The following is a 12,659-nucleotide window of genomic DNA, read 5'->3' on the forward strand; positions in this document are numbered from 1 at the left end:
TTTATTATTTAGGTATTTACTATTATTTAGGTGTTATGTATTCTGGTTGTGTATATATTTTATTGCTTTGCATCTACCTGAGTCACATATTCTTCGTTTAAACTATATTTACATTGTATGTATCCCCTGTGAATGTTATGTTAAAAAAAAAAAAGCCAGGGGACTTTTATTTTGTAATTTCAATAAGTCAACATTTCTAGCTTCGCATGTTTATGTCATCATTCGCCCCCTAGTGGACGCTATCATCCATGATCAGCTGGAGAGAACACGACGCCTACCGTTACTCACATTTTTGAGGAACACCATAAATAATATTAATAATACTAATAAATTATGATTTTACTTACGACTGCACACGGCGAGAACGCTGAATGTATTTGATACAATGTTTCACAGCACTGCAGGAGGTTTTATAATGTTCGTTGGACCATAATATGGTAGGACATATGTGATTTTAAAACGTAAAAATATTTATTGTTATGAAAATAATCAGAGATCCCAACAACAGCAGATGCACCATGCTACTATAAAACTTTATTAAGACGATGGTGTTGTTTTGTCACAGCTGTTCATGCCCGTATAAACATTAAACCGTGCGTGCATTTAGACGTATTTAACTATGCATAGTAAGTTTGTCCTTTTGTGACACGATGGAAAATGGTGTGTTTACAACCCCTTTCAGTGAAATGTGTAGAAAGATCCGCGTCTCTTCTCCGGAGCCTGGTCACATGCGCGCTCGGGAATAATGGCTGCACAGGAACCCTCACCACCATCTTCATTAGAAGGCAACAAACCTGGCTTCCCCAAGAAAATACTCGCCAACAAGCTGGAGGATAAGCATCTGTGCAATATCTGTCTGAAAATCCTTAGGAGACCGTTTCAGGCGCAGTGCGGACATCGTTTCTGTTCTTATTGTTTTAATAAAGCAGTGAGGTAAGCGTCATTCAGTCCAGATGGCCCACCTGACACGACACTACAAAAGATGAACACGACCTGTCAGGCCTCCCGTGCCATTTTTATGGTATATTTTATGGGCATACAAGCCGTAAACGTTGCTTCAGATCGGGGGACATAAATAAATGCAGGCTGTCAGGTTGTGTTCGGCTTCTTGTTTAGCTGGGCGAGCTGTAAACTACAATAGCCAGACTGTTGCAGCTATTGTCAAAATCAACTCTTGGTATATGTGGTGTGCCTTTGTATTCATATGCGATTTTTTTTTTGTCTTCTGTGCTTGTGTGTATGAAACATTTCCTTTTTCATCGCAGCTCCGGACCACAGAAATGCAGTGCCTGTATAAAGGAGGATATATTTGAAGAACCAACATCAATTTTGAAACAGGGCTGTGTAAGTATTTGTTTTTTTTTTGTACAGTGCAGTATAAAAGGTAGGAAAATAGCCTTGATTTTTTTTTTTTTTTTTTGTGCTGATAACCTTTCCAAAAACCAATAAATAGAAATGAAGATTTAATGTATCGTAATCGCTGGAGTTTCCTCTGAAATGCAACATCTACTAAAATACTATGGTATAACCACAATAATTTTTTGTTTTGTATATTTCAGATTTTTTGGAACAGTGGTGGCTAATACAAAGTTCCTTAAAAAATTTTGGTGAAATATCCAGTTTTACTATAATACAGCTTTTCAATTTTTACATCAACTGGAGTACAGTTTGTACAGTAATTGAAGTAACAGTTGTGGCAGAAGCTGTGACTTCCTCTGAAGTTTTTCAGAATGGTGGTGGCAAATGTTAAAGGGATAGTGGTTTCAAACCTGACTTGCTGGGTGGAATGACAATGCTTTTATGGGGTTTTTACTTTCATTTTGTGGGAAAAAGATATAATGAAAGTGAATAGTGACTAAAGCTGTGAGTGCCTCACAATTGTCAGTTTTGGATGCACTGTCCCTTTAATAATAACCTTATTATAGGTTTTTAAAGTATTAAAATTACTCCAGTCACATGGTCCTTCGGAAATCATTCTAATATTCTGATTTGCTGCTCAAAAAACTTTTATTATTATTATTATTATTATTATTATATTATGTTGAAAACAGCTGGGTATAATTTTTATTTCAGGTTTCTTTAATGAATACAAAGTTCAGAAGTGCAGAATTTATCTGAAATAAAAATCTTTTGTAACATTATAAATCATCACTTTTGATCAATTTGAAGCATCCTTGTTAAATAAAAGTATTAATTTATATGATTAAAAAAACTAATTCTGAATGGTATAGTGTATAATGTCACTAAAGCTTTTTATTTCAGATAAATGCTGATCTTTGGATCTTTCTGTTCATCAAAGAATCATGAAAAAAATGTACTCAACTGTTTTAAATAATAATAATAATAAATGTTTCTAGAACAGCAAATCAGCATATTAGAATGATTTCTGAAGGATTATGTGACACTGAAGACTGGACTAATGATGCTGAAAATTTAGCTTTGATCACAAGAATAAATTACATTTTAAAATATATTCAAATAGAAAGCTGTTATTTTAAATAGTAAAGATATTTCACAATATTACTGATTTTGCTGTATTTTGGATCAAATAAATGCAGGCTTGGTGAGCAGAAGAGAATTCTGGTTCTAATAAGACAATTCTGATAAACAAAAAAACAGGAAGACAGATATACATTGACGAAGACAATAACAGTAATGGTTTAATACACATTGTAATTCTATAAGAACAGAACAATCCATGTCACAGAAGAACAATATTATTGAAATTACTTTCCAAGCAGTTTTTTTTTCTATGCGCTTCTCATATACCAGAGTATATCATCCATTAGTGTGAACGATAATATAGTTATCTTTATAACTATAGTTCTTGGTGTAAACAGGCCTTAACCCATTTTTCATTGTCAGTAGTGAGACACATGAAAGTTGGAAGAAGATTTCACTTACACTGTGTGCAATTTCTTTTTAGGCTTTTCCTGATAATGCTGCCAAAAGAGAAGTTGAAGCTCTTGAAGCTGTTTGCATCAATGAGGAATGCAGCTGGACAGGCACCATCAAAGAATATGAGGTACTGCGTGTCCCTTCCCTCCTTTAAAAACAGCTTGAACCAGCTTTGCCAAGCTAATACACAGCTGGCTGGCAAGCAGATCTCCCAGCCTAACCAGCTGGAAAGTGTCCCAAACCCAGCAAACAAACCAACTTGACCAGACTGGGAGATCAACTAAGACCAGCAAAGCATCTTAATCTTAAATGTACATTTATTTATTTTTAAGCAGTGTTGTTTGCAATGTACAGTTTCAAACCTTCTGAATGGTTCTTTATCTCTCAAAGGCAAACCATGAGGGAAAGTGTGACTTCAGGATCCTTCCCTGCCCGTCATGCAAAGAGCTTCTAAGAGCCAACGAACTTGAACGTCACAATGAGAGAGAATGCCCAGAAAGGACTCTTAATTGTAAATACTGCAAGGAGCCATTTCATTTTAAAAACATTAAGGTAAGACTCTTTTTTTTCTTTGTTTTTTTCTTAAATAATGTGAGGATAATTAATCAAGATTAACATAATCCTTTATACATTCATGGCTTTCATTTAATCATTAAATGTGTTTGATTCTTGAAAAATAATAATAATAAAGAATATGTTTTTTAGGCCCATGATGAGATATGCCCTAAATACCCTATGATTTGTGAAGGTTGTGCCAAGAAAAAAATTCCCAGAGAGAAAGTAAGTAAATAGTATTTAGGCTATTTGTTTGTGTGGTTATTTATTTATTTATGTAGTGGTTTTTTTATGCATGAAAAACATTTTATAGTTACTTTTCTTTCGGTGTCTGTCTTTTCCTTCTGCAGTATGTGGACCACATTAAACTGTGCACCAAATTCAGAACACCTTGCAGATTTCACGTTGTAGGCTGTGATATGACGGTGGGTAATCTCACTTCATATTCATTTCGGTTCCACATACAGTTAAGGTCAAAAGTTTACATACGCTTTGCAGAATCTGCAAAATGTTAATTATTTTACCAAAATAAAAGGGATCATCCAAAATACATGCTTTTTTAATTTACTACTGACCTGAGTGAGACACATAAAAGACTTTTACATATAGTCCACAAGAGAAAATAATAGTAGAAAAATAAAAATGACCTCGTTCAAAAGTTTGTTTGTCAAAAAGCTGTTTTGTTTTTTTTTTTTTTTTGTTTTTTTTAAGTGATAGTTGTCCATGAGTCCCTTGTTTCTCTTGAACCGGTAAACTGCCCACTGTTCTTCAGAGAAATCCTTCAGGTCCCACAGGTCTTTGGTTTTTTAGTATTTTTGTGTATATAAACCCTTTCCAACAATGACTGTATGATTTTGAGATGCATCTTTTCACACTGAGGGCAACTGAGGGACTCATATGCGACTATTACAGAAGGTTCAAACACTCACTGATGCTCCAGAAGGAAAAACCATGCATTAAGAGCAGGGGGTGAAAACTTTTTGAATTTGAAGATTAGAATAAATGTAACTTATTTTGTCTTCTGGGAAAGAAATGTATCTTTTGTAGCTTGTTCATTCTGTTCAAAAGTTTACACATCCTGGCTCTCAGTGCATTGTGTTTCCTTCTGGAGCATCAGTGAGCATTTGAACCTTCTGTAATAGTTGCGTGCTCAACTCAAAAGTGTATGAACTCAAAATCATACAGTTATTTTTGGAAAGGGTTTAAATACACAAAAATGCTGAAAAAACTGAATTTGTGGGACCTGAAGGATTGTTCTGAAGAACAGATGGCAGTTTAACTGTTCAGGACAAACGAGGGTTTCATGAACAACTATCACTAAACAAAAAAAAAACAGCTGTGGATCATTCAGGTAACAACACAGTATTAAGAATCAAGCGTATGTAAACTTTTGAACGACATCATTTTTATAAATTATTTTCTCTTTGGACTATATGTAAACGCCTTTTATGTGAAATATTTTATTCAGGTCAGTACTAAATAAAAAAATAACATGCATTTTGTATGATCCCTCTTATTTTGGTAAAATAATTACCATTTTGCAGATTCTGCAAGGTGTATGTAAACTTTCGTATGTTTTTTTTAACATCAGGCTCTCTGATTTCCTGTAGGTGGAAAAGGAAAAGATCCATGACCATGAGCAAGCCTGTTCCTACGAACACTTAAACCTCCTATTGCACTTCATCATGGGCATCAAGGTGAACTTGGAGAGTCTGCAGCCTCAGAGTCTGGAACTGGCCAGCCATAAGATCCACGAGCTGCATCAGTCTCTGCGGGAGCTGGAGGTGAAGATGGGCCAGCTGAGTGGAGCAGGGGCTCCCGTGCAGGGGGCCTGTGCGCCGCTGCCACCGCCGCCGGCTCCGACGCTGGGTACATCTTTCACCCCACTCCCTACAGCCGTTGGGGCGGCCTTAGAGCTGCAGCTACACAGCGAGAAGACCAAAGTGGCGGAGCTCAGTCGTCGCTGTCAGGAGCTGGAGCTGAAGGTAAGCACCTTTGAGAACATTGTCTGCGTGCTCAACCGTGAGATGGAGCGCTCCGCCACCACCATGGAGGCCTATAACCGTCAGCACCGGCTTGACCAGGACAAGATTGAGATACTTAACAACAAGGTAAAGCGTTTGATGTAAAGCAGATGTATGTATATTTGTAGCCTGAGATATGGATTCCTTCAATACTTTTTTTTTTTTTTTTTATGCAGGTACGGCAGTTGGAGAGGACAGTAGGCCTTAGGGATCTCTCCATCGTGGAGATGGAGGCAAAGATGAGGGAGATGTCCGCTGCCACTTATGATGGCGTATTTGTATGGAAGATCTCTGACTTCTCAAAGAAGAGACAAGATGCTGTAGCCGGACGAGCACCTGCAATGTTCTCGCCTGGTATTTTGTCTATTTTACTTTACATTTTCATATTCATTTTTAAGATGGTGTGAGGGATTGCTTGTGTTTGTCGTTCGACTTTGATATGAACATCTTGTTGCGTGGAATCTCACTCCAAGGTGCCCTGTTATGTTTTACAGCTTTTTACACAAGCAAATATGGCTATAAGATGTGTTTGCGCATCTATCTGAATGGTGATGGGACGGGACGTGGTACTCACTTGTCTCTGTTCTTCGTGGTGATGAGGGGACACAGTGATGCCTTGCTTAAGTGGCCTTTCAATCAAAAGGTCAGTCTGATTAACTTCTAACATTGTGTGTCTGACCATTTTTTAATTCATGAAATCCTGACAGACTTTTTCAAATTTAAGTCAATGAAATGCTGCTTTGTTTTTGTTATATTAATTTATTCAAAATTACATATAAATGCGATTTGTTAGGGCTGCACTGATTGCGATTGCAAATGCAATTTGTGATTCGATTCTGAGATTTTCCAAATGCATCACAGTTCTCTCTGGAATTGATTCTGAGTATTTTGTATTTTTTTAACAGCAGATGGCACTGTCGGAAAATCTCAGAATCTATGCAGATTTGTTTTGTGTAACCTGCCGATACAAACAAAAATATATGAAGAGTTCAGATGCAAAACCAGCTAAAAGCCATCTTGAGAATGAGATAATGATACTGAGTGAATGCTCCTGACACATATTATACATCCATCAAATACTTTCACTTCAAACTCGCTAAATTCCAGCCTCAGCCCAATCAGAAGTACCAGTACTTGCATAGAAACCAATACAAAGTAGCCAGAAAGAAATGCTCATTAGAAAGAAATACATCAGATGGATTTAGAGGCTTTTGCATCTGAACTCTTCATATACTTTTATTTTTTTCAATGCCAAAAAATTACATAATAAAAAATTAGTAAACATTGCAGTTTCCCCAGTCTGGACTAAATTACAGATATTCTTTATAAATGCATTTACACTGCAAAATTTCAAATGCATAAATAATTGTATAAAATTAATGTTTTAAATGTTTTTTTTAAACATACAAATAAGAAATGTTGCGCAAAATGCAATATTTTAATGAGTGAGTCATTTAGTCTTTATGACTGGGTTTTTGAACCTTTCAAAAACTTGGATTCATTAAGGAAACACCGCTGTGTTGCACAGAGACATGCAGCAGTTCTGCTGTGGCTTTGTTTGGAACTATTTTTTGCAACGAAATTGAGCAAAAACATTTAATATTGTGTTTAAAATGTAAGTCACTTAATTTAAACTTCTTGTTTATTGAACTACTATTGTATGAAATCAGTGTCACATTGCAGTCGTGTTGATATATAGGGAATCATATTGGTCATGCATTGTTGTGTACCTAAATATTTTTTTTTTTTTTCTACCGCAGTTTGCATCATTTTAGGAGTAGTCCACTTCCAGAACAACAGTTTACGGATAATGTACTCACCCCCTTGTCATCCAAGATATTCATGTCTTTCTTCAGTCTTAAAGAAACTGTTTTTTGAGGAAAACATTTCAGGATTTTTTTCCATATAATGGACTGCTGTGGTGCCTCGAGTTTGAACTTCCAAAATGCCATTTAAATGCAGCTTCAAACGATCCCAAATGCAGTTGTAAATGATCCCAGCCAAGGAAGAAGGGTCTTATCTAGCGAAATGATCGGTTATTTTCATAAAAAAAAAAAAACAGAGGTCGGGAAGAGCAAGACAAGACAAGCATTTGACATTAAAAAGTATATAAATTGTATTATTTTAATGAAAATAACCAATCGTTTCGCTAGAAAAGACCCTTCTTCCTCGGCTGAGATCGTTTACAAACGCATTTGGGATCGTTTAAAGCCGCATTTAAACTGCATTTTGGAAGCTCAAAATTGGGGCACCGTATCAGTCCATTATATGGCGAAAAATGTTTTCCTGAAATGTTTTCTTCAAAAAACATAATTTCTTTACGACTGAAGAAAGAAAGACATGAACATCTGATGACAAGGGGGTGAGTACATTATCTGTAAATTGTTGTTCTGTGAGTGCTGTTGCACTGCTTTGTTTTGATATCTGCACGAGTATCTCTCACATACTCATTTTAAGCTGCGCAAGCTTCATCTGTCACGTCATAAATACATTATCAGTCGCCGTAAGTATGACGTTGATGAGATCATGTGGAAAACCGGCTAATTCCGATCCCTGGCCGATTGATCCGTGCATCTCTAGTTTTAAACTAAATTGTTCTGAACACTCCTATAGTATGTCATTCACGCACTTATAACCATGTGTGGCCATTTTCCATCCTTTTGTGTTTTCCCCTTTTTTTTATGGTGTCTTTAATGTTCCTCCCACTGAAACATAAATGACTGGCTTCAGCTTTGCATCCATTCATACCTATGTAAACCCAGACCTTTTTGGTAATTCAGAAGTTTTTCTAACACCTTGGTCCTCAGGTCACCCTCATGTTGCTGGATCAGAACAACAGGGAGCACATCATCGATGCCTTCCGGCCAGACATTTCCTCTTCCTCCTTCCAGAGGCCTGTGAGTGACATGAACATTGCCAGCGGCTGCCCTCTCTTCTGCCCTCTCTCCAAACTAGACTCCAAGAACTCCTACATCCGAGACGACACCATCTTCATCAAGGCCATCGTTGACCTCACGGGCCTTTAAGGTGTCAGATGTCGCTGCTCTGCCATGCTCCTCTCTCCAGCCTGTAGTGGTTCCCGTGCAGTACTTTTTTTCCTGAGGCCTGTTCCCTCGGTCCGAGCTCTTTGACGTGCTCGCGTGAGCCCAAAGAGACTACGTTTGGGCGGCTGGGCGTGACGCCACTCTGCATTATGTACCAAAACCGTTCCCAGAGTTTGTGCAGTTCTACTGTAATATAGTTGCCCTTTGGGAACCTCTCACTCTCTCGTAGTGGGATAGCTGTCAGCTGTGATTGTAACGTAACTACTTGCCTGTGCCATAGATGTGGCACCTTGCCTTTTATAGAGATTGAGAAGACTTTCTCCACAAGACAGACGTCATTTCATTTCCAAGCGCTTGGCTTGTGTCGCACTCACTATTTGAGTACTTTTTTCCTTTCCTTAGTGTTTGAGCTATTCGTAAGTGAATGTTTCGTGCGTAGACGGACACGGAGTCACACTAACGAACGATGTCGACGCGTTCATTTCGCGACCGCGTGGTTAACTTGCTTCATACGCGTCGGCGGTCTTCTGACATTCCCTTTTGAGCATCGTGTGCCTCGAACGTTTCTCGTTTTCATTGGCTCTCTGTAGTGGTGGACATTGCTTGAATTCAAAGCGCAGAATTCGGGTTTCGATAACCCGCTCGTGAGTTGAGGAGTTTGTGTGCGCGTGTGTGAAGGTGTGATCTGTTTTTTGCCTTCGTTTCCATTTTCGGTGTTCTTTGATGTATTAGTTTGCATGTTGGATCTGTGGAAGATACATTCAAGTTAGCAGCAGACCAGGTTTACACCCTGAGCCTGAGAAGCGAAGGCAGTTTCATTGTGAAATCGCTGTCGAAGAAAACAACTAAATCACGCTGGTGTTAAAACCATCCAGTTTTCCTTTGGACCTCAAATGCCTCATCAGCCGACATGGTGATACGCGAATAAAAGATGCAGCCTTTAGCCTAAAGGTAGTGTAAGTAGGACAGATAATCTCGTGTGCTTTATTGTGACGTGGAAAGGCTGATGTTCGTTCGCATTTCGGTGTTTTCTTGTGTTTTTGGGTGTTCTGTTGATATTGTGCTGCTTTGGGCAAACATTATGGATGCCGTTAAAACTATATGACTTGCTTTGGACCGTGTCGATCAGTATAAACAAAGCAGGTTTTGAGAACTCGTAGTCAGTGATTCCTGTCGTCTTTTTCCCAGAAAGACTGTGGGGTTTGCATTCTGTAAATGTGCTAGAAAATGAGGAATGTGATTTATGCCATTTTTGAAGTAGCCTCAGTCCTTAATAGACAGTCAGCTCAATGCATTTTGTCCATGAGAGTTTTTTTCCATTTGGTTTATTTGCAACCAGAGAAGGCATTACTTTACATATACAATGCATAACTCCTACATAAGGGCTTTTAGTATACAGTACGTCTTCCATGTGAGCTTTTTGGTCTGGTTATTTTCCGAAACGGAGTCTGAGATGCTTTTTAAAGATGCCTTCATGCTAACAAAGCACCTGGACCCAGCCTATTTTCAAACCAGTTCCCACAGATATCGAAACCTCTCTGTGCATGAGATGTTTTGATAGAGAAGAGAAAAAACATATTGTAAATTATTGGTTTACTTCGTAGACCAACATTTTATTTGTATTGCTTTACCTTTTTTATCTGTTGATTGAGATGCAGTATATGACGGGGTTATAAATGTGAGTGTGGTATATTGTTAATTTAAGTATAAATAGATAAACTATACCGCGTACACGGTTTTACAACTGGTGTAGCTGTGGATATAACAAATATGAATCATAAATATATATATACTCTAGACTTATATCGATAATACATGTACTATTTCCTGTTGGGATGGTTTCAAAATGTGTTCGGGCTCATTTCGGGCTTTGGTAAGTTCTCCTTCGCTTTGGCAGCATACTCTGAGGGAATGAGATTTTGAAAGATCTTCCGGTTTTTCCTCTCTCAATCTCTCAAGAACCTGTCTACATGAATAAATCTCACTGTCGTAGATTTCCTCGCTTGCTTTTTGCCCCAATGAGATTTTAAAGTACTTGTGTGAATAGTTCTACAGATGTGACGTGCCTCTGTAGCATTACTGCTTCTATACAAATGTTCTCTATACATAGCTTTAGCTAACATTGCATGTGGCCAGGGTGTTGTATTGTTAATCACATTAATACTATTCTTTGAGATTTTTGGAAGAGCGTACTTTTTATTTACCTATTTTGAGTAGCCGTCACGATTTAACTAGTAGTAGTGCACACATTTTAGCTTGTGCAATTATACAAGTGTCCTTCCTGTTCTTGAGTGTGAAATCTGTTTGCATTCACTCAAACTGGGCTCATATTCATACGCTGCAAAGGTGAATAGGAAATGCTTGACCTTGCGTGGGTGAGAGCCCTTTTGTCTGTATGAAATAATACGTTAACTGACTCTGACTTGCGTTTTATTTTTGGATAAGCATACGCTAACACTAGAAATGTGCTATTTTTTAAGTTTTTGCATACCGTTGAGATTAAAACTCACAGAAATAATAATTTATGGAATCCAGGACTGATTTTTTTCTTCTTCAGCTGACTAAGATTTGTATACTTTTTATTTCCGAGGTTGCATTTCATAGAGGTTGCTTTAATAATCAAACTTTCTACGTAACTTTGTATGCCTTTCTCATGGTGTCTCAGTGCCACTGATCTTCCCGATTCTGTTTTACAGAGCTAGAGATGTAACTGTGAAGGCACTGTGGGTTTCTTCCGCAAATTGTGGTAGTCGATGTGCCAAGGAAGGAACCTCTGTGTGATTCATCCTGTGTTATGATTTAATTCTCAGTGAAATCTAAAATAAAGTCTTTTCTGTTTTCTTCTTTCTCCAGTCTTGTATGGTCGTAAGTTCTGTCGTGTCACACGTGACCACATGGGGGTGCTCATGCACCATTGATCATTTTGCACTGTGGGGTCATGAGTTTATCAGAGAATTATTTCCAGTTAACTGTGATACATATTGATGAGCGAATCAAAGGTATGTGTCCAAACATCATCTCTAAATCACATCAATGCATTTCTCACTCTCCATTCCAGGAAACACGAGCTGTTATGGAGGTTAATAAAAGGGCTTCTCAGACTGATGGCTTTCACAGAGTCCAGTGAAGTGCTCTTTAGTTCAGGGTTTCCCTGTTGGACTGAAAGCTACAGTAAGAGGTAAAGAGGGTGATGTCTGAGTAATGCCACTTTCAGCCAATTTCACATATCCTGCGTTATTTGAAGTTTAGAGGAGGCACAGCTGAAAGTGGTTTGTTTTATCTGGTTTAAAACTAGTCAGCTGAAATTCCTCATGGTGATATAATCTCTGGGAAAAATGCTTATTTAGTTCAGTAGTAGGAAAATATAGTAGATCTTTGTTTTAATCTCCAGACATGTATACAAAACAAAGATTTCAAGATATCCAGTCTTAATGCCAGGCTTTATGAATTAGATTTTCCCCCTCCTTAAGTCTGTCATTCTAAAGCTTCAGTCTTTTGGTTTATAGAACAATTTGAGTCAGAGTACAAGATGCAAGATTGCCTAAAAGAAATATTGTATGTCCAGGAACAAAGCCTTGTTTAACTCTTCATTTGCGTTAATAAATACCAGGATTTTCATTTTTAGGTGAGCAGTGCTTTTCAAATTATTTTTATAGGAGCTCAGTATATTTTTCTGACGCATGCTTCATTGTCGAACCCCCCTGCCATGTTCTGGCATAAAAGGGCAATGCCAGAGATCTTCTCACTAGACAATCTTAGGCTTTTTGTCCATGACTTTTCCCCCTGGGCAAATCTGGAGCTCTGTATCACAGTTAACAGACCCTAATCTGAGGATTAGCAAGAGGGTCTTCCCTCTATCACAGCTTCCTCTCTGTGTGTAGTCAGCAGATAGAAAATGATGGGTCTGAAAGAAACAAAGCTCTCCAATGCTCTAGGCTGGTCAGTATGGCTGGGTAAAAATAACGGTTTCAGATTAGTCGCTTCGCTTAAGCGATCCTGATGTTGATTCTTAAAAATTACAAGATAGATCTTTTACTCTATGCCTATTTTAAATGTCAGCATGATAATGCATTTGTATAGCGCTGTCCGTCCTGCAGATGTCACTGCGTTCTTTTGAACGACCCCCCTTAACTGCAGT

General features: G+C 37.9%; 1 protein-coding gene across 1 annotated transcript; it reads left to right on the top strand.

Moving 5' to 3' along the window:
* Positions 1 to 238: 238 nt before the first annotated feature.
* Positions 239 to 11,373, top strand: traf2a (Tnf receptor-associated factor 2a). Its single transcript, XM_051109949.1, has 11 exons — positions 239 to 437; positions 683 to 933; positions 1,266 to 1,344; positions 2,927 to 3,025; positions 3,289 to 3,450; positions 3,604 to 3,678; positions 3,804 to 3,878; positions 5,064 to 5,564; positions 5,654 to 5,831; positions 5,972 to 6,120; positions 8,285 to 11,373. The coding sequence occupies exons 2-11, from the start codon at positions 746 to 748 to the stop codon at positions 8,501 to 8,503; spliced, it is 1,725 nt and encodes a 574-aa protein (XP_050965906.1). The 5' UTR covers positions 239 to 437; positions 683 to 745; the 3' UTR covers positions 8,504 to 11,373.
* The last annotated feature ends 1,286 nt before the right edge of the window (positions 11,374 to 12,659 follow it).

Source organism: Labeo rohita, chromosome 5 (genome assembly GCF_022985175.1).
Source record: "Labeo rohita strain BAU-BD-2019 chromosome 5, IGBB_LRoh.1.0, whole genome shotgun sequence".
NCBI lineage: Eukaryota > Metazoa > Chordata > Actinopteri > Cypriniformes > Cyprinidae > Labeo > Labeo rohita.

Excerpts from the sequence above, each read along its gene's own strand:
- traf2a (XM_051109949.1), top strand. The coding sequence starts at position 746 with ATGGCTGCACAGGAACCCTCACCACCATCTTCATTAGAAGGCAACAAA. Across the intron at positions 934-1,265 it reads TGTTTTAATAAAGCAGTGAG|CTCCGGACCACAGAAATGCA; the intron begins GTAAGCGTCATT and ends TTTTCATCGCAG. Across the intron at positions 5,565-5,653 it reads TTGAGATACTTAACAACAAG|GTACGGCAGTTGGAGAGGAC; the intron begins GTAAAGCGTTTG and ends TTTTTTATGCAG.